Raw genomic sequence first — 22,188 nt, forward strand, 5'->3', positions numbered from 1 at the left:
TTTGAATGTCAGTGTGTTTGACCTTGTTATGGCTGGTTGTTGTTGTTATTGTTGCTGCTGATGCTGCTACTGCTGTTGCTTTTGTTGCACTTGTTGGTGTTTTTGTTTTGAGTACTGCTAAAAACTCAACACTGTCAGGTCTAAACACTTGGAAAGATTTATTTATCATTAAGAAAATATAATCAAAATGTCATAAAATGTAATTCATCACATAACCTTGATAAAGTAATTGAAAGAGTTACGCTATCACATTTTCAATATGGTGACTTTTAATTGTAACCAATTACATTTGCAAAGTAATCTTCCCAGCGCTGCTGTTTACAGTTAACAAAATGAAGAGCTTTGCATGGTTGCGCGCCAATCAACGACCTCAGAGCTACGACTGCAGCCAAACCCTCAACAGGTTAGCGCGTTAGCTTTCGGCCTGAGCAAACTGAAAGAGATGAAACGCGCTCATGCACGTGCTGAGCGCAGTGAGCGGCCCTGCGCGTTTCAGTCTAAAGTCTGTAAAAATCCCAACCTCTTCCAGAAACAAAAATCATTATTCGGTGTCTCTTTCTCTCTCCGTGTGAGAGTGTTGAAGTCGGGGCAGAGGGGTAAGATCTGAAACATCTGACGTCTCCCACACAATCAGACGTGTCAGTCAGCGGCGCTTCAGAGGAACACGGCGAGCCAGCGAGTCTCTTCACTGCCACCATGGCGCTTGCTTTCAATTAGACCGCACACTGCGGCTGCAAACACTCAGGAGAGCGACGGATGATCCAATCACATCGGCGAATAATCACCGTCAAGCACAACAAGCAGACGGGCCGGGCTGCCGAGGGCTCTTCAGGTGTTTTTTTTCGGTGCCACCCACAGACATTCAACCTGTAATTTCTAATCAGTGCGTGGTTTCAACTATGTGAACGCAGACACTTGTCCTGATTGGATAATGAAACTGTCTGAAACTGCATGTTTTCACCTCCCAGCATTCGCATCAGGACCCATTAGTTAAAACTGTGTGTGCATCACACACACACACACACACACACACACACACACTTAGACATACACATACACACACATATATTCTTGAGCAATTTCCTTGTCACTGTCATGTCCACACTGGCTAGTTAGCGGAACCTCTTGCACAGCTCTATGCTACTATTTTCTACTAGTCATAATCAGCCGGCACTGTGTTCTCCAGGAAATCTAAGGACAAATCCCTTTTGAAGTTTTCAAGGTAAAAACACTAGGTAAAAACACCAAGGTTTTACCTTCTATTATTGGCTTTTGGAAACAGAAGCACAGCACAGGTTTAAAATAGAGCTAATACAGCCCCGCAGCCGCTAATTTCAACTACCAAAACTACCAAGGGCCAACGCAAGGGTACCACAGAGAACTTACGAAAGTGACGTGCACCACCAAACTCTAGGGGGAGCTCTATAGCTCTATAGACAAAACAGCAAATAAGCAACCAAGTTGCATAGTTCCCGTTCAGCACATGTCTAGTTCAAAGACTTAACAAACACAAAGCCAGCACAGTTTCAAACAGAGGCCAGCGCAGGTCTGAGGCAGAGAGACTGCAAGGTCCACAAACCCAAACCGCCATTCACACATTGTTGTCGTCGTTGCAGAAAACTTTTAGTCTACAACCCTGAGACATCTGGATCTTCCTGAAAGGTGACGACGCCTATCAATCCACAGGGGTCGTCACCTCTCTTGCAAGAGATGCCTGCTATTGACGGCAAGGAACATCCTGTTTCTAACAGGCTGACTAGTCCAATGGAACCGGATCAATCTGAAATCCACATCCGACATGGATGGGCACCAGGTTTTAGCGACACAGGGACCAGCCTTACGGGTGCATTTCATCCCACCTCACAGTATGTCTCAGAGTACTGCATTTCATACTGTCTGTGATGCATTCAAAGATTAAAAAGCTGCCATCTCCCAGCATGCTCCTCTGCTTGCATTAGGCGGCATTGCGCGGGCGCCAAAAAGCCAGCGACTATAAATTACTCTGAAATTGCACGGCATTGTTAACAACGGCGGCTTCCAGCAAACATGATTCATGGAAGTGGACTGGTACTGTTTGCTCCAGACACCGGTGAGAGGTCAATAAATCAGACGGAGCTCTGCACTGTGGCCACGAAGCCCATGCTGCGGTGATGACTCCATCGCTGTGATAATTGCACCGTTTAACCAGTGGGGCAAGTTTGGGATAAATGGGTGAGCTTGGCTTCTAAAGTGCAGCAGGAATAATTCTGGCGGTGTTTTCTTCAAGGTGAAATCTCAATTCATCTCACTTTGCTAGACGCAGACGGCGGCGTGGGAACACGGTGGGGCCTTGGGCCCTGAACTGGGATAGTGTGTTGGTGTGTAAAGGGCAGATCGCAGACTTGCCGGGATCAGCTCATATGATGAAGAGTTGTTGAAAATGTAAATTCCCAAAAGCACAATTTCTTTGTCGAAGAAAAATCAGGTAGCTGTGCTCAATGTGACGTGTGACAGACAGAGGGAAGTCAGGGTTAAAATAGGATTCATTTTCTTTATTTAATCCGAATACTTTTTTAAAAATATTCTTCACATTCATTTTTTTGTTTTGCTGATATAATAAAGGCACAGAAAGGTGAAAAAAATAATTTGTCATCACATGAAAATAACAAATTCAAACACAAATCAATTTTTGAAAACAGAATGGTTCTAAAACTATTAAACCAAAAGTAAACTTTAAATGTTTGATGGAAAACAAAGACCGTTTAGTGTTAAATAATCCAACGCTGTGCCAGTCGAGCTTTCGTCTTGATTTCAGTCTGAAGGCAACCAGTGTGTTAGTCCAAAATAAATTATTTTAATAAATCCAACTTTGCTCCACGAGGACCTCCTCTCTGCTCTGCAAGCTGCCAGATGAGCTAAAAATACACCTAAAAACAGGCTCATGAATGTGCATGCAGTTTAAACCCACTCAGCTTATTATTGGACAGAATTAGACTTTTTGCCCCCCTGACTTCACCTTTTCAGTTGATCATAGGCAATCCTGCAGCACACTTTTTATAATGGCCGGCTGCCTCCATGTCAGCCCCTCGGAGCCCACTGGCACTGTTTACCAGCTGGCCAGTTTTAAACACTGTAATTGCAGTTTTGATCTGCGGTCGTTAACACCTTTAGCCGTCAATGGCCTTAGCGGCAATAAACCTGAATATCTCTATAATTTGGCAAAAGTACAATTGAAAATTACTTTAATTGCATCATTCGTTCAGTTTTCACACGTGTGGGCGGTCGATGGCACCTCGTCCACGGGAATGACCCCCGAAGGGGGCTTTAAAGGGATTTGCCTCCCAAATTACAGCTAACGAGTTGATGAACGTGATGAGGAAGATCGGACGAGCGGTCGCAGACAAACCACGACGCCCGAGGTTGTTTGGGACAGGGAGGCGGGCGGTATCGACAGGGTGTTTGTTTGAAAAGGACATGGCGTGTCCAGCATTGACGGAGGAGAGGAGATGAAGAGTCGCTCTGCAGAAGAGTGGCTCTCCACTGGTGGAGTCCCAAGACCCACATTATTTTCCTCATCATGAAGTCGCGACCCAAATTAATTCCGTAACACTCAAATTTAATCAAAAAAAAAACCACAAGTCCACTTTCTGACATGACTAATGAATAAATTATTGAAAATATTGAATTGAATTCTGTGTCTTGCAAAATAAATGCCCAACATGTTCTCTATAAATATGTATATTTAAAAATCCATTTTTTTAAAAAGTGGGAAACTGCCCTCGAACATCTGGAGAGGCCCCGAGGAACCACCGACCGCTCAGCTCAACTCCTGAACAGGTCATGACAGATGCTTTGGAATGATCTTTTCTCCCAGATTTGGCATCACCTCCCCTGAAGATCTTCAACATCACCCCAGCAGAGGCTAAACGGTGCTGATGAAGTTAGATGAGCTGGAGAAAGAAATGGGACGCAACCAGGCCATGCAGAGGACGATCCTGCTCAGCGGACAAGAGATGAGGTTGATGATGATGATGATGATGATGATGATGACACCCAGAGGAATAATAGACGAGGGGTGAAAGTCTTGAGCTCATTGAACTGTTGATGGCTCAGACCCTTCAGGACTGTCGACAGGACGTGACCGATGACGCCACATGTGAACAATTTGCCACTGCGGAAGAACCCGGGTGAGGTTGAAGCAGCTCCGGCGAGCTCTCCACTGCACATGCTCAGTTCAGTCGTCTCCTGCGGTCCACCTGTTAGCATCACATCCACCGCAGAGAGCAGGAGCTGCGAGCTGGAGGAGCAGTCGGTGCCCCAGTTCCAAGTGACAGCAGTGGATTCCAGGGTTTGTGAGGGTTTTTCCTGACAGTGCTGCGGGTCCACACACTGGCTGTTAGGGACAATTTGTTTTTCTTTTTTTCCCCCGCTAAGCCTGCTTCACAGAGATGAGATGAGGACAAGGACAGAGGGGGATAAGGAGGCTTCCGATTGGATTTAAATCCATGAAGAAGTTGTTGAGGAGGAACCTCCTGCAGCCGGAGGACGTACTCAGGACTGGAACTGTGTATCCATGTGTGTGTGTGTGTGTGTGTGTGTGTGTGTGTGTCCCTGCGTGGGAAGCAGAGAGGCAGCTTTGGCCTGAGGCCTCCACTCAGTGTCCTTGTGGATATCTTTCATCTTCCATATCTTGCCTTTCCAGGCTCCGTGCTCCTCCAGGTCCTGCCCCATCGCCGCCTTCTTGGACTGCAGAGTAGTCGTATGTTTCCTCCCAACTTATTTTTAATTTGTCAGATTTGTTTATCTGCTGCTGTGTTTGTTGCAGTACGTGCAAAATAAAAACCTAACAACCCGAGTGAAAACTAGCAGCGAGATGGCTTCATAAACCCGAGCAGAATTATTCATCCCGCAACACAGGACGAATTATCAAGATGCAAATTTAAGCGTTCTGATAGATAAAAGGTATTATTCTAATATTAATGCTGGGAAGGCAGCGGAAAGAACAGCCGGAGCTCCCTGCATGAGTATTTATATTTCATGCATCCTCTGTTCCAGCTGTACATCTCACCAGGACGCACACGGATTCTTCACACATTGGTGGCGTGTGTAGCCCCGCAGTGTACTGTAGTCTGTCGCGACGTCATCGCTACGTGTTGCTCACCCAGATTCCACATGTTGGATTAGACAGACGCTAACTGAGCCCACAGCTAACTGGGCTAGCATCAGCGCGCAAACATTTGTCACTCGCTGGGAGCTTTTTTTGTGCGACCGCGGTGATTAAAGCACGTCGCCGGCAGGACGCTGCGGTAGGAACCGTTTCCATCCCCCTTTTCGTCATTGATACTTCACACTTAAACATACACAGACAGCATACACAACGCGCGCACACATACCCACGCACCCATATGCCTCGGCTGTGTGTAAATTTGCTGCTGTGAGCCAGATGAGCCCAGTGTGTCTACAGGGATCTGACAGCAGGAGCCGTCAGTCAAACAAACGCACTCTGACAGGCACATGCGCACGCACAGGCACGCACACATGTGCACAGATCATATCTGGTTGTTCAGCATTTATTGGGCATCGCAGCCAAACTGCCTGCTTCTGCGGCGAGTGGGGGACTGAGTCGCTCGCTCCACTTACCGTGGGTGCTTTTAGCGGCAAGTGCTTTGCATAATTTCTCCGCGCCGCTTCTGCTGCGTCTCAGCGTCTGATCAGCGAAGCCCACAGCGAAGATAATAATACGACGGCACAAACACGCCCATCACATTTAGCGGACGTGAGCAATTTGCACCCTTATTGCCTCGGCTCGCAACTGTCCCCTATAACCTCATAAATATGGACCTTCTGACACCAACGCAGCACGAAGAGAAAACTGAAGCTCACCGACGGTGAGCTCAGGATCTGACAGCTGACACAGAGACGCACTTCAAACTGCGGGGGCAGCATCTATTAAGACGAGTGCAAAAGAAATTAGCATCAGCATTATTGTGTTTCCGCTGTTTTATCATTGTGCCTTTTCTTCTAAAAATGTATTGTAGCTTTTGTTTGAATTCCTTTGAGATGGTAACTGGTCTGGAAAATTTGCACACCGATTGGAAGTTGAGTGTAAATGCTGTTGAAGGCACCTCCATCAACCAGATGGGGTCATTTAAAGTACCATAAATAAAGTACATGGGACAGTTAAAGTAAAACAAGTTTTGTACCGTAAAAAATCTGAATTCAAAGGTCCTTACACACCAGGCAATAGGTGAGTAATGTGTGAATTTTGCCAGGACTTTAGAATGTCTGTCAAACATTTGAATTCGAAGGACTGCTCCGTCAACTGGCTCCACGTTTGTGGAGGGAGAGAACAACTGACCAAAGTTTTGATGTGATGTCATCAACATGCCAACATCATTTTGATTGGTCCAGCCGTTTCCCTTTTCGCCTCCACAAGTGATAAAATAACAGCCGCTTTTTCACTCTGCGGAAAATTTGCTGCCGGTGTGTAAGGTTGCATTGACTTCAAGAGGTTTTTAAAAAAAAAAGCTAATTATTCGCCCAGCGAATTCGCTCCCAGTGTGTAAGGACCTTGAGTCTGATTTTCACAGAACTTGGTACAGACATTCTTTGGATTAAACTCCACTACTTAAACTGTTTTGTTTTTTGTTTTTTTAAACTCCTCCCAGGCGGAAGTTCCAGTCTCTTTTGAAATTTGCTGTGGGTCATCATTGGATTTTAAGATATTAATTGATCAACTTCAGAGGGGATGTTGCTTAACACAAATATGGGCAAAAGTCGACAATTATCACCAAACTTAACCACCTGAAACATGCCCTTAAGTTTGATACGGGTTGTTAGAAATGCAAAAAATGGTGTGTTTGGCCGACCAGTAGCAGCAGAACGTTACAACATTATTGTTAGCTACTTTTATCATTATTCGCTGAACGCAGATGATGAGGAATGTGATAATGATGGTGTAGCAAAAGAGGTGCAGTCTGCTCAGTTTGGATGTAGAAATTACTTTTCCAGATTCGTCTTTTGTTATGTTTGGGGTTTTTCCTCATGGTTTTTTGCCTTTTGGGGCGGGGCCTCGTCTGCCCTCTCTACTCACCTTAAGTTCTGTAGCCTCTCGTTGATTAAAATCTACACACTCAGAGAATATTTTCATCAGTTCAAAATCTTTAAAAATATGCATTTTAAAAAATATCATCATTAACTTGGTGTGAAATGCACAAGAGCAGACTGTATTGTACAAGGGCAGATCATATGTTATTATGACATCACAAGCTACCAAAGTTTCTTCACCATAATCATTTCACTCGTCTTGAGAATAATCCATTGATTCAATCTTATTCGGCTTAACAATATAAATTCATGAACAGAGCACAACGCAGAACTCTCCAAGTCATCCTGAAAATCAACATTCCACCTTTCACCCCACAACAGCGCCCCCTGCATTGAGGTGAGGCTCATGGTGACTAAATGACTCCTCGCTCTCTCTCAGCTCTGCCTCAACTGAACACTTTCTCAAATACACACGGCTTCTTTATCGACGGATGTTGGAGCACAACACAGAAACTGAGCACGGAACAGACTGTGCCAGACAGGAACCCGGGGCAAAGAAACAAAGTAAAGCAACAGTTTTATTTTCAAAACATAAAAACTCGAGCTTGACAGCTTGTCATATTTCACTGTGTCACACCAACAAGGACAGTTGTTAACTTTATCTACCGAACAGCAAATTTGAAGTGCACTATCCGCTTCTGAGTAGTAACATTAGAATTAAAAGCCTTTTGGTATTGGCCCCTTCCACCTTCAATATCCAGGGACCTCATTTTAAGGCTGTGCATATTGAGGAGAAACAGCCAAAAGGAACTGAGCAGGAAGAAGTGAAGAGGAGAAAACACCAAATCATACACGGTCATATTCTTTCTCTTTGTTGGTTGTTTGTCTTTTCTCAGAGTTGTTGTATGCTTTTAAGCACAAATGGTTTCTCTTCGTCTGAAAGGTCAAATCCAAACCGTTAAAAAACTCACCAAAGTAATCGCCCACTTTAACTGACTTCATAAATGCCAATAAAAGGACATTATTCACTGTACGTCCTTCAAAAGGCAGAGTCTGTCCTGCCTCTGCTTTCTCACTCGGTTGCCAGTGATACCTGCCGATCTTCTCCTTTACACCACACCTGGCTGTTGGGGACGGCCTGTGCTTGCCCTGCATGATTTCTCAGCTTGCAGGAGCTGCTTCCTCCGAGATCTCTGAGATTGTCTCGTGTTCCCAGGAAGGATGCGTTCACTTGCACTAACACTGCATTGTGCCACAGCATTGGCAACCACAAGCCCAGAGTCCCAGGTTCACAATGATGGTAGACGGCGTGGCATGAGCCACTGCCTTGGCATCATCATCATCATCATCATTATCATCATCAACATCATCATCATCATTATCATCAATGTCGCCATCGTCATCTTAATTATTATCATTATCATCAGTATTATCATCGTCATCAACATCATAATCGTCGTCATCATCATCACTACCATCATCTTCAACATTATCATTATCATCATTATCATTGTCATCGTCATCATCATTGTCATCATCATCATCGTCATCGTCATCATCATAGTCATCGTTATCATCGTCATCATCATTGTCATCATCATCATCATCATCGTCGTTATCGTCATCGTCATCATCGTCATCATCATCATCATCATCATCATCATCATCATCATCATCATCATCGCCGTCAACGTCGCCACCATCATCATCATCACCACAATCATCATCACCATCATCATCATCATCACCACAATCATCATCATCACCACAATCATCATCACCATCATCATCACCATCATCATCATCATCAACGTCATCACCATTATCATCATTATCAATGTCATTGTCATTGTCATCAACATCATCATCATCATCATCATCACCATGCCAGAGTTAGTGAGTTCATCAGCCACGTTGCAGCCAGTGGTTATGCAACACATTCATGTGTTCACATCTGAAACATCAACGTCCTGAGCTGGCAGACACAATACGAGAGACACTGCCTTTGCTTCATTCACTCTGAAAGAGTGAGGAGCTTAATCCAACAAACACAGAAAACACCTGCCTCTTCACAAGCTGTTGGCCTTCAGTTTTGGATGCTTGCATTGCATTGCATTACACACACTGTGTTTTAAATCCACTGGCAAACCTATGAAGCTCATTCTCTAATGACTTGTCCGTTTTCTTGCAAGAACTGTGTAACAGCTTCTCTTTACTCAAACAAACAAACAAACAAACAAGCTTATCAGCCAAACACATGATGCAACATGACTGCATTTGAAGACAACTTGCTGGAACGTCAAAAACATGTCTTGGGTTTTCCAGAGAAAAGGAAAGGAAAATGGGAAAACACTGTTGAATCTGAAGTCAACACCAAGTACATCCCAGAATTGGGGACAACACTAATCGAAACAAGTTGGTTCAGTTTGTCCCCCAAAGCTGGAAAAATCGCAGACTCGGGTCCATGGACTCGTCGTGGAAGCAGACCAGGCATGAGCTCATGTGAACAAACGTGAGGAAAAGAGAAGATACACTGAAGATGGAGGAGCTGAGCTGAACACCATCAGAGCATCGTCATTTGTCTCCTTTGTTGAAATGAAAAAGTCAGTCAAGAAAAATAAAGCGATATTTGCTGAAGTATTGTAACGGAGGTAAAGAGACCCTAAGTGCTGCTCATCAAGAGAGTGTGACATACACACACACACACACATCCAAACACACATCAGGCAGGGTGTGAATCCCCTCTCATTACCCATAATCCACTACAGCCCTGTCAGAAGAGTCTCGGTGGACCAAGAATCATGGGAGCTCTGAGAAAAAGGTCAGGGCAACAAACACACACACAGACAGTCATGTCAACAGCATTGCATCAGGGCATATTGATTTCAGGCCCCTTGGCAAACACTTCCCGTCATACAAACATTTCACTTTTGTTCTCTCCAGACAAACGCTGCAGAAGAAGAGGCGAGGCGGTGAGCCAGCTGGGGCCGAAACACAGTGAAAGGCTGTAGACTGCCACCTTGTGACACTGCATCAGAAATCAGAGGAAAATAAGAAGAATGGAAAGGTCAGAGTGATGGTGATTTTCTTGAAGTGAACAGCTGATGCGTTTTGAATTAGATCCACTGATGAACAATAAAGGCATTCATCAGGAGCAGCGTTTCTTGGGCTGCGAAGAAGGGAGCTAATTAGCGCCACACTTGAGGAGAATTAAACCAGCCAGTCATCTGATTGCTTATTTTCCTCATTCCTCAAAGACTTGGTTTTGATAATCAGCGGCGGGTTTGCTGGGAGCTGCTGGAAATAGTACCGCTCGTGGGGCGTCAGCGCCCCTGGTGGCAAGTGGCTGTAGCTGCAAATCAAGACTTATTTAGTTTTTTTCTGGGGTGTTTTTGTTGTCGCTCTCGTTTAAATTCTCTCCTGTTTAACAGCTGCAGCAGCGGGGATTTGTTTCTCTTAAGATGTGCAAAACTGTGTGTGTGTGTGTGTGTGTGTGTGTGTGTGTGTGTGTGTGTGTGCAAACACAGTATGAGTCGCAGTCAAGTCTAAACAGATGTCACGCAAATAGATGCCGAAGGTCTCTGTTTTTCATGCCTCTATTTTTAAATGACTTTCGTGTTTCGTGTCACTCTTTGTGACACGAAACCTGCCATAAAACGCATTCCCTCTTTCTGAAGACATGTATGTGCATTGTGCGTGTCACTGAACGTGTCATTACAAATAAGTGGCGCACCTGATGTACAGTGAAGCGTTCAAAGATTGCGATAACACAAAGTCGCTCATAATGACATCTCGTTGTGATGCATAACTCTCATGATTCCCTCCCACACAGTAATTTACCCTGACCATTGGCCCGAGCCCCCACCTCATAACACATGCTTTTTTTTTTTTTTTTTTGTATGACGAGATGTCACCACTCTAACAATTACATTCCTGCACCATGCAGAAGAAATATGCGACGGCCCTATAGGGAGGCCGTGGGTGGGAACCGCTCCCCGCAGTTCAGTTCAAAATATCTCTCGACATCTGTCGTTGCCGTCGCCGTGGTCATCATCAGCGGCAACTTCCACACAAGTGTCACGAGCCATCACCGTCTTCAAACAGCGTTGCCACCTTCGGGTCTCCATCAGCATCACCGTCATCATCGGGGCAGACATAAATAGGCTTTAATTATCGTCACGGTCGGCGTCTTAATCCTCGCACTGGGCGGCATCACCTCCACCACTAATCGGCAGCTTGTTTTCACAGAACCCGTTAATCATCCTGAGCAACAGCAGCGGCGGCAGCAGCGTCGAAGTGCAATCTGCACCAGATTTTGCTCTGCAGCTACACTTTGCTGGAGCAGGGCTCAGTGCTGCCCCCTGGCTGCACCAGGTTCAGGAAAAGAAGGAGGAAAAAAACACCTAGATGGAAGCTAAAAGCAGCTGAGCTTCGGCAGCTCCGGCTCAGGACCTCCAAACATGCATTTCAAAGTGAGGAGCCCTCGACACGAGGGCGGGCAAGGCGCCCTTACCTTCCTGCACGGCCTGGAAGGGGTTGTTGGGCTCGATGAGCTTGATGGAGTGCGTGATCTTCTCACTCTGCAGGATGTCGTCACTCAGGCTGAGGTCGGACACGGCGAGCTGGAACACCTCATCGTCCCGCACCGCGTTCTCCTCAAAGATGGCGCCTGAGGAGAGAAGAAAGCACATAAGTCATAAAGCCGAGAGCGTGACGCATAGACACATTTTCTATCATTCGTCAGCTTGATTTCAGTCCATCTTTGCGTTTGGTTGGGGTGGTAAAGTAAAACAGTAAAAAATGATGCATCCATTATTCATGGTATGACTTAGGTCTCTGGATGGGAGTAAAATTTGCTCAATAGCTTTGGAATGCAGATAGAGGGCAATGGGATTTTGTGCTGACGAAGCAGTCTAACACACTCTGACAGGGGCGATGCTTGGTGTTATTTATGGCGGTGGCTCTGATCAATCCGGCTGAGGAACCAACAGGACTTTTGATCGAGTGTCCACAAATGTGATCTCGGGAGGGAAGCAAAGCCAAATAGCCGAGTGAAAAACGCTTGGGAAAAAAAATGCTTGCCAAAAACGTTGGTGCGTGAAGACAGCTTTTAACAAACTAGTTTGTTTCTTTGCTTTGCTGGAGCTTGTACCCCTGTGACCGTGCAATGATGTGAACGTCATGAGACACAGAGATCTCATTCAGCCGGAATCATAATTCCCAAAAAACCTAGAGAACCTGAGATCTCCATCGTGGTGTCACACTGAATTGCTCTGACTTTCATAGGCAAAGAAAAGAGAAAGGGAGAGACTCATAGCGGAGGAGGAGAAATTCAGCGAGCTGTCTGAAGCTGGTCCAGAAGCTGGTCCAGAAGCTGGTCCAGAAGCTGGTCCAGAAACTGGTGAAGTCCAGGCTTCATCAGCAAATCCATCCAGTGCTTCAGGAAATTATCAGACTCATCCACAGGATGATCCTCAAGGAGTTGGTTGAAGAGGTAGAGCAGGGAAGCTTCTGCCGCCGGTTTAGGAGGAAGGACATGAAGTGGGGAAAACAAGGGTCTGAGGGAGGGGAGAGGTATCTCTAGTACCACAAGCCCACTGGTTCCCAATGTACCAGAGCCAAAATCTCAATGAGAAACAGATTCCAGCTGGTGTGAAAAAAATACATGGAAGGGTTTGGGAGTGTGACTGAGACGTCACTGTGGCGATGCTTCAAGAGAACCAGACCCGTCCAGTTCGTCTTTCCAGGTTTGCGTCACAACCGCTGAGTCCGAACCTCCCAGCTCCAGATCATCCCCGTGACACACAATGAGTGGCGATTGGGTTTTTTTGGGTTTTTTGTCTCACTAATTAATCACGGACAAAAAGTCGTTATAATCTCATCTTGTAAGCAGGCGAAGCGGCCCCACTGTTCTGTCTGAAATGAAATAATAATCCCGTTAAGTGAGTCTAACAGGACGAGGATGAGCTTCTCTGTTGCTCTAGAGCTGCTAATGAAGGGGCTCAGTATCGGGGACGAGTGACGAGATTAACAAGCAGCATCGCGGGCACACACACACACACTGAGAGCCACACGAGAGCAAAGAGTGAACCCCTGGAGTCTGTGCTTATCATCATCTTCATCACATGTACGGCTGTCATGATCTTTATCATCATCACCATCCTAATTTCCCTCCTCATCATCATCATCCTCACGTTCACTGGCAGCAGCTGTAGAAGAAACAGCCCAATCCTCGTGGTCTCCTCCATCGGCATTTTGTATTTGCGAACTCTGTCATCATGGCACTCGCTTCCATCATCTCATTTTCCTGTTGAACGTTGTCCTCGCAGTCATCGATACCATTCTGGAGGACCATCCCCATCCTGCTTTATCAGTGTCTTTGTTATTCGTTTTACTCTTACAAACTAAAACACAGTTTTAAAATATTCAGGTTCCCTGCAACAAATCGTTTCAGCCTGAGCGTCTCAGCATGTGATCAGTCAGCTTCACTACAGACTCAAATCTAATCCCGCAACAGCCCGACACACTCTGGCAAAATCTATAAAAATCACATTTAACTCCTTATTTCCAGAACCCGCAGCGTAATGAAATAAACCCTAACGAGGAGCGCAGGTCGAGTCCCAGGAGAGACTTCTGGCTCCAGGGTCTCTGGGCAGAAGGTAATTAGGAGGTTTCTCTAATGCTGAGTTGCTCCACTGAGATTAAACCCACCGTGATGGAGACCATGTTTACAGCCAATATTTGCATTACGTTCCTTGCAATGTTTCTTTTTTTTTTTTAAAACAAATGTTCTCGCCTTTCAGAGAATACTAAAATGCCCTGATTTTAATTCATTATTTTGGGCGGTACCATTGATGCAAACACACCGGGGGGGGATGATGATATTGCACGCTGGCTGCTAAATGTCTTCAGCACTTTCATTCTAAGAATTGACACTGTTACATGCATTTTATTAAAAGGTTTATGTTGCTCAAACGCTGCGTGCTGCCAGTGCTGCAGGACGAATCATAGACTTCCCAACTAGCTAAGTGCTTCCTGAATGCCACAGGGGAGGCCGCAGTGGCAAACTACCAATTGTAATTCTAACTACCAATCGGGACGCTATTCACCCCCAGTCAACAGAGAGTTCCTCCGCGCCCACCCCCTCTATGCGCAACAAACGGAGAATCAATGTAACAACTACGCGAAGACGGCGCAGCGCGTGACAAACACCGGGTGATTAAAGAGGAGATGAGAGCCAGGAGTGTCTGGCAGCGCCGGCGTGATCACGGCAGTGCTGAGCAAGGAGAAGAAAACACAGTAATTAGGCAAAAAGCTTATTATTAACACGGCTCCAGCTGGAAACCCACGTGCTGTTCGTTAGAGCCGCAACACGCAGCTTTGCCACGCAACCGGGTAGAGACACACGAAACCCCACCTCACATCCGTACGCGTACCCCAACGCCTCCTCGAAAGGAACCAGCAGTCGGGTCTCATCCACAGAATGTTCAAGGAAGTGTCGCTGGGGAGCTTTTACGATAGAGCAGCCCTGAGTTCACAGCAGGACGACAGTGAGTGCTTCACATCGTACCAAGAACAATCTCAGGGGAGGCACATGCTAAACGGCTGCTCTGGCAGGTAGTCCAGCAAGTCACTGTTCAAAATGCACACGGCGTAAAAGCACTGCCCTCTGACCAATCGACGCTCTCGGGGAACAGCGTCAATCGCTACCCTAGTCCCACTCAGAGCGCTGATCGTCAGGGGATCACTCAGAAGTGTGAGAGCTCTTCTGGGCTGCGACTGAAAAGCTGATATAAATTCAAACTGAACAAAAAAATAAAGCATGAGAATCCATTCAGATGTAAAAGGTGCTGGACCAAAATAAGGAACGGTTTTGCTTTAAACTTTGTAGCACTCCCTGTGATTCTCCATCCTGGACCACGATCCATCGTTGGCGGAACAAATTCGCGATCGGTCCGGTGTTGATGACGCATTTATGCGCTCGTGCCGATCAGTAGCACATCTGCGAGAATCAGTCACCTCTTGACCCCCGTCAACAAGCTCAGCATCAGCACCAGACGCAGCATGATCAGCATCACTGTGAACCTGCGGGCCCCTCATTACCTCTTCACAAGCTCCTCATCCATCTGACCCGACACGCTCCATTGTCCTCGCGGGTCACGCCATGTTTCTTCATTCACTCCTCCCTCTACATCGGTGTCCCATCGGCGGCGTTCTCCTCTCGTACATTAGCTCCATCATATTTACAGGTAGGCGGGAAAGAAAAGAAGCCGCAGCTGCGGAGCCTCTGCCGCAGATTGGATTCCTGCAGGCGCCACCAGCTCAGCACTGTAAATCATCGCTCGTCAGCGGCCGAGGCTCAGGAGGGCAATAAGTCGTCCTCCCTCATGTTCCTTATAAAGAGCAACTCGTGAGGCACCTGCCTCCCAGGGCCCCCCCACCGCCACCTACCGCAGGAGTTGGACCGTGACGCCAGGATGGTCCAGAGCTAACACATCCTCCGCGCTGGTGAAAATCCCTCAAACCTGTAAGAATGTTCTACTCCACCCCGACAATGTCCAGTCTCCATCTCCAGAAGTCTCAAGCTGGTCTGGCAACAGACCCCTCCAGCCCTGTTCAGTTGCATGATCGCAACAAATCAAGCTCTAGTACACACAGTAATATAAATACAATTTTAGGTCAACCTTAACATTTTACTGATTTCTAATTATTGTCATTAAATGTTTGCCAGAGATTTTTTTTTTGCAAAAAATTTGGCTGCATCAGACAAACAAATGGAAGGAGGAAAAAAAGAGAACTTCTTGTAGTTCTTGTACTGTTGTACTCATGTAACGTGTCGCAAGGGACGTCACCTTGATGAAACATCCGGTTCTGCACTGGACAGAACAGTGCGTGTGCAGCACGTGTGTACATGTTGGTGGCTGCACTGAAATAAACTGCACTCACAGACTTTAGACTGATTCGTAGCTCAATACAGTGCATTGCAAGTGCACAAGGTGTCTATAAACTATTTCCTAGCACTGTGTGTATTATCTAACTTATCACTTAAGCATCACACTGACAACAATTTCTAAAGGTCTGACCCTGTGTCAAGTGCAGCACATCCACTCTCAGAAAGATTAGGCTCCACTTCCCACCATTTAATTCCCGCATGTCCTGAACACTGCAGCAGCTTCGGGTGAATTTTCAGCCAGCTCCTACCTCCCTCTCATAATAACATTACCTTGCCATTTTGACGAAAAAAGATGTTGTGAAATTCCCGAGAGGGCATCCGTCACAGGCAGCAGTAACCTGGGTGACAGCTTGATAACAGAGATTTGGTTAAAGGGCAACATTGATTCCGTTCCTGACCTTCGCTCGGGAGAATCGAGAGTCGTCCCGCGCAGGTCCCATTTCAAACCTGCAGCAGCTGTTTGCAACAACTCGCGTAGATTTGAGTGAAGAACAGCATGACCGGGACTAATTAGACCAACCAGCTGCCGCTGCTGCGGACACACCAGATGAGAACCTGCAGAATGGAGCGCTACAATGGCGCCGCTGCTGCAGTGTCAGCAGCACGGCAGGTGGTTCAGAAGTATAATCACATCACCTGGAGGTCCAAGCCCTTCTTTTAGCCACATCATGCTTACCTGTAGTTTTTTTTTTCTGTTTTTTTTTCCTGATTTACCCCGCCCCACTGGCCTGCCAAGTATTGCCTACAGGGAACAGAGGAAACAAACAGGATCTGTCACCTGCAATGCAACCACACTAGGGGACGGGACAGATGCTCAGGCAGAAGTAAGAGGGCCAAAGCTGGACCACTGTCACATCTGATCTATGGCATTGCCATGAAGCTCAGAGTCTCAGACAAAACAGGGGCACAACCCACATATAAGCAGCTCCATTGGGCAATAGGGTTTACCTCACAGCTAAATCAATTTCCCTGTACACCCAGTCTACATGTCAAAGGATCCCCATATCTAACCATCCTGTGTTTGATCCTAATGTGAAACTGGGAAATTCATGATGTCATTTGAAGCCGTGAGAGAAACAGCTCTTATTTTGAAGACCGGAAGATGTGCGTCGGATGCTATTATTCTTGACTCTCAGAAAAAAAGTGCAACGCCTACACAACATCGCCACTGCAGCGTTACAGTCTAGTTAAATGGATGTCTGATCGGAATAAAGTGAGAGCGCCCCTATTTAAACGTATAATGGATGATGGTATCAGCTCCACAACGGCAACACAGAGGACACACTGCATTCATGAGTGGCAGCGCGTGCACCCCGTGTTCCAAATCAAATACCACTGTACTTGCAGATTGCTGACAAGTCCGCATAGTATTAGAGCATAGAAGAGCAATTCCTAATGTCCTTATCAGAGCTCATTTCCCCTCTGAGGCAGTCTGAAGGTTGAGGATGACCTCACTGGTCCACCTGGGTGGGAGGCTTCTTGTCCACCACGAGGACTGGGCCTGTCTGAATCACACTGACTCACTGACACACTGAGTGTCAGGCGCTCTCAGCAGAACAAATCACCACAGCGACAAACTGCAGGACTACATGTGGGGGCAGAATGGATGAACAAAAGCGGACTTCAGTGGAGTTCTTTCTGACAGGGAGCTGCCTTCCGCAGCCCTCGTCCCATATCGTAATTCAACCTCGGGTCTCTCTATCTGGCAGCTCCTCCCTCCTCTCCTGCACACGCTGCTCCCAGTAATCCCAAATCACTGTTCTGCGATGTTTTCATGAGCTCACACATTTCCTCCAGAGGGAGAGTGAAGGTATCCGTCCATCTGTCCGGCGGCAAATCCCAGAAATGATTTTCTGCAAGAGACCAAAAGGTGCCGCTAGACTGAAGGCTCTTTATTTTATTTTTTTTGTTACAGCTGGTGTACCAGAGGCTCCACCACTGATCCACCTGCGCAGGAATCTGCTGCGCATTCTCTGTCAGCGAGGCTCTGAACAAAGTGAGCTCTGAAACAGTAGTAGTAACAATAATAATAATAATAATAATAATAATAATAATAATAATAATAATAATAATAATGATAACTATGATCATCATCATCCCCAGCTGAAGATATTTTTATCTTTGTGATGGAAAAATAGCAGAGCAGAATGAGGGTCTGTCCGGCAGCAGCCTCCCTCAGGGTCTCCCGCATAATCTGCAAAAACGACTCAGGTGCGTTGCCTCGTCCTCCGTCAAGCTTGGGTGGTCATGTGACAACATGAAAGACACACCCCCCAGGGAACTGTCCTCTGTGTGGGGCATTTGTGGCCTGGACACGGATGATGGCAGGCCAGACGTGATAAGACACACACACACACACACACACACACACACACACACACACACACACACACACACATAGTTGACATGTCAAACCTGACACGCAGTCTGATGCGATATTGACCGCTACCTCTCTCCGCTTCCTGCGTCCTCCTCCACCAGCTCCTACTTGTTGTGTTCGCCTCCGTTCTCATCCTTTATTCTATATTAATGCAATTTTCAGAAACAGGGAGGCCGTCCTCCCGCGGAGCACCAAGAGGAGCGGAACTCTCTTTTTGGCTGCTCCACAGGCTGAACAGTCAGCGCTTGTCCCCTCGGTCAGCGCGCGCACACACATCCCGCGGAGTTGATTAACATTTCTCTCACGTCCAATCCAAAGTTCAGCCTTACAGATGAGGAGGGGGGTGCGGAGAGGAGGGAGGGGAGGGAGGGCTGAAGCTGAAGATGGGAGTGGGGTAGATGAAGTAAAAATAAATAAATAATTAAATAAATAAACTCTCCCTATTACGACCATGACCGGTCCGATTGTGCCCGGCCAGGTTGCGCGAAGGAGAATCTGAATCTGCGGAGTCGCCGCTCTGCTTTGAAAAAAAGACCGGGGTAAGAAGGGGGGGGGGGGGGGGGGGGGTCCTCTACGCGGCTGCGCTGCATGCGCCGGAGCCTGGATGCAACAGTCTGCGCCGAGATCCTGGCACGGCTCGGACAATCAGGTTGTGCGGCGGAGCGAGGCTGCGCCGCAACTCTGATATTCCCGCTGTGCCAAGTTGAGCACCAACTGACTGATCCGTATCTTAAAGAGCCCCCAACACCCACCCCACCACCCCCGACACACAAACACACACACACACACACACACACACACACACACACACACACACACACACACACCGCGGCAGCCCCCGTCGCTGTGCCTTACCGATGTGGATGATGGAGTCGGCGCTCACTGTGTTGCATTGCAATATCCACAGGGAATGAAACAACAATGTCAGCAGCTCCATCTCCACTCTGAGCCGAAGAGGCGCATACAAGAATCCACCTCGCAGATTTCTTTTGAGAGGGGGGAGGGAGGAAAGGAGGAGGGTGGGGAGGAGGAGGTGGTGATGTGGGGGTGGGGGGGCGTCGGTGCGGCAGCGGTGAGCAGCGCTGGAAGAACAAGGGGGGGGAAAAACAGCAGCGACTTGAGAGAAGAAGACAAATCCCGGAGCGCAAAGTGCTGCCCGGAGTCGAGGGGCAGAGAGATCAGCTGGCGCGGGGTTCCAGGGAGGAGGCGCGCCGGGGCTGAGGACGCAGGGGCGCGGGGACGAAAGGAAAGGGGGCACCGGGCTTTGATTCCGAGGTGGAGATCCGCCAGACGGCCAGCTCCGACTCTCTACCTCTGAGTCTGAGACATAATACACTGCAAACTGACGAGGAGGAGGAGGAGGAGGAGGAGGTGGAGGAGGAGGAGGCGCTGGTGGAGGAGGAGGGACGCGCTCTCTCGCTCTCTCTTTCTCTCTCTCTCTTTCTCTCTCTCTCTCTCCTGCTTCTCACTCACTCTCCGACCCACGTGACTGCAGAGCATCTATGTACGGCGCTGGAATCCCGGCCGGAGAAAAAGAGAGAGGCGCGGGCTGGAGCTGGAGAGTGAGGATTGGAAGGATGGATGGATGGCAGCCAGTGCGCAGCGCGGAAGGAGAAGCGGGGACGGAGGTGCAGCTGCGGTCCGTGCTGCACCCGCACGGACCAGGTGCAACCCCTTTTTTATGCGGGACGGCTCGGACGCCGGCGGAGAGCGGCCGCTCGTGTGTGAACTTCAACCCGAGCCGCGCCACGCTCCGTCCGGCGCATCGGCGGCGCGGGGGCTTCAGCGCAGCCCGTGCGTGAATCCGCTGCGTTGCGTGGGACTCTGCCGGAGAGCCGCTGCTTCATCGACACCCCCTTCCCCCTCCCTCTGGTGGCGGCCGCGACTCCGCTTTCCGTGCGTAAAATGTGGCGGCGACTGTGGCGGAGGATTCCCTCCTCAGTGATGGATAGGCGGGACCGGAGGGGATCAGAGCGGCTTCGACCCTGTGCAATGGGGCCGAGTGCGTAAAACGCAGGGCAGGTACGAGGATGCGGGCAAAAGCCCAGGGCAGTGCGCATAGGGTGGGAGGGTCCGGGTGGGGCTCGTGGGGGACTCGGACGCCCTCAGGTACCAGACCAGGGGGACTGGAGTCTGGCAGGAACAGATGGAGGACCTGGTCCCGCCTGTGTCCTGCAGGCCGTGACCGATGTGGTTGCATGTGACGTAATTGAGCTCTTTTTTTTTCATGATGTCACGAATGCTTTTTTATTTTTTTGTTTTGTTTGTTTGTTTTTCTTTGCTTCTCCCTCCAGCCGGGAGGATGTGGTGACTCCTTGGACTCGGAGCAGTTTGCCGCACTTGACTTTACAATTAAAGGATATTTCTTGCGAGCAAACGAGAGTCAGAAATGTCTTTTAATTGTTTGGTGAAGTTTGGCAGCTTCAGCACCACAGCGGACCGGACAGCTCCGGAACGAAAGGCAGAGGCAGCTCAGGACGAAAATCTCAAAGAAAAAACTTCATCCAGCACTTGAATTAGGTTTCAAATTAAATACTTTGTTTGCCTGGATCAAGTTACAAGATGTTCTGATGTTTAAAAGGATTACTTGCTTACAGTTTGTTGTAAAATAAAATTAAAGAAGGAAATATCTTAGCAGAAAATTTTAATAAGTCTTCCATTAAACTAATAAGTAAAGTTTGCTATATTTTAAGTGTGATTGCTGCATTAGAATAAAGAGTTTGAAAAAGTTGTCAACATATTATTGCTGGTTGGGGTGTAATAAAGATCTGTATTTTTTATTTTCCTCGTTGTGCTTCTTTATTGTTCAATGTGAACTGACACGAGTGACCGATGACCGGATCAATAAACACACATTACCTGTGATCCTCAACTCAAGCACCAATATAATCAATCGGAACCGTTATCAATACATTCAGCAAATCCATCCTCCTCCTCTTTGTTAGTGTCATTAATCATAAGTCAAAACTCATCAATAATTACTCACACTATCAGTCTCCTTAACGAAGGTCCACTTGAATATGTGGCATAGTAACACACACTCAATATTTAATATAAATGACAATCATGTAACAGTACATAATTGTCATTTCTGCTAAAAGTAAATACTGCTTGTCACGTTTCTCCACTTTAAGTGTTGAATCTGCTGCTCCAGCTGTGGAACTTTACAACCCCCTATTGGCCGCAAGCCATTACTGCGTGAAGAAACTAAGTATGATCACAGTACCTCAAAACAGTCGATGGAGACGTTCACATGTACAAATATAATAATGATTTTTATGTGTTTCTACTTTATTACAAGTAAAACCACTATCTGCAGGATATTATCTGCAGGATATTTGCAGCAGAGGATGAGAAAGTGGATCATCAGCAATAAGCTACTGTTATTACAGTAGTAGCTGTGACAAAAAAAGTTGTTTTTTTTTTTTGTTCCAATCAAATTGCCATTTTTAATCTATTTTTCAATGGCTCGCTCACACTTTTATGAAATGCATTCTGAACTGTATTGTCTGCGTACTGACTATCTGTAGCTATAAATATTCTTGATATACTGCGTGGTGTGTGTGTGTGTGTGTGTGTGTGTGTGTGTGTGTGTGTGTGTGTGTGTGTGTGTGTGTGTGTGTGTGTGTGTGTTTAAAACTATAAATATTCTCGTCAGCATGAGTCTTTTTCATGTTTGACTTAATTCTAAAATAAACCACTCTGGAGATTTTGTGATGACTCAATAGCGTGTGAGTGCGTATTTTTAGACGGGCAGGAATCAGAGGCCAGTGTGTCCTTTTGTTGTTACCTGTCAGCCACATCACTTTAAAAATGTTCCTCTTCCTCT

The 22,188-nt window shown here is 47.1% G+C and overlaps 1 protein-coding gene across 3 annotated transcripts in view; it reads right to left on the reverse strand.

Annotated features, from left to right (window-relative positions):
* grid1b (glutamate receptor, ionotropic, delta 1b) overlaps positions 1-22,188 on the reverse strand; it is a 282,543-nt gene that overhangs the window by 257,665 nt on the left and 2,690 nt on the right. For 2 of the 3 annotated variants that reach the window (XM_076035107.1, XM_076035104.1), the window contains exons 1-2: positions 19,215-19,369; positions 11,540-11,695 (exon numbers count right to left, since the gene is read on the reverse strand). In XM_076035107.1, coding sequence (XP_075891222.1) covers positions 11,540-11,695; positions 19,215-19,296 — 238 coding nt within the window. In that variant the 5' untranslated portion in view covers positions 19,297-19,369. Of the gene's footprint in view, positions 1-11,539; positions 11,696-19,214; positions 19,370-22,188 lie in introns of those variants that run through there. The other variant, XM_076035105.1, reaches the window with a different exon arrangement.

This window comes from Nelusetta ayraudi, unplaced genomic scaffold (assembly GCF_046127955.1).
Source record: "Nelusetta ayraudi isolate G7.1 ecotype Tasmania unplaced genomic scaffold, CSIRO-AGI_Nayr_v1 ptg000042l, whole genome shotgun sequence".
NCBI lineage: Eukaryota > Metazoa > Chordata > Actinopteri > Tetraodontiformes > Monacanthidae > Nelusetta > Nelusetta ayraudi.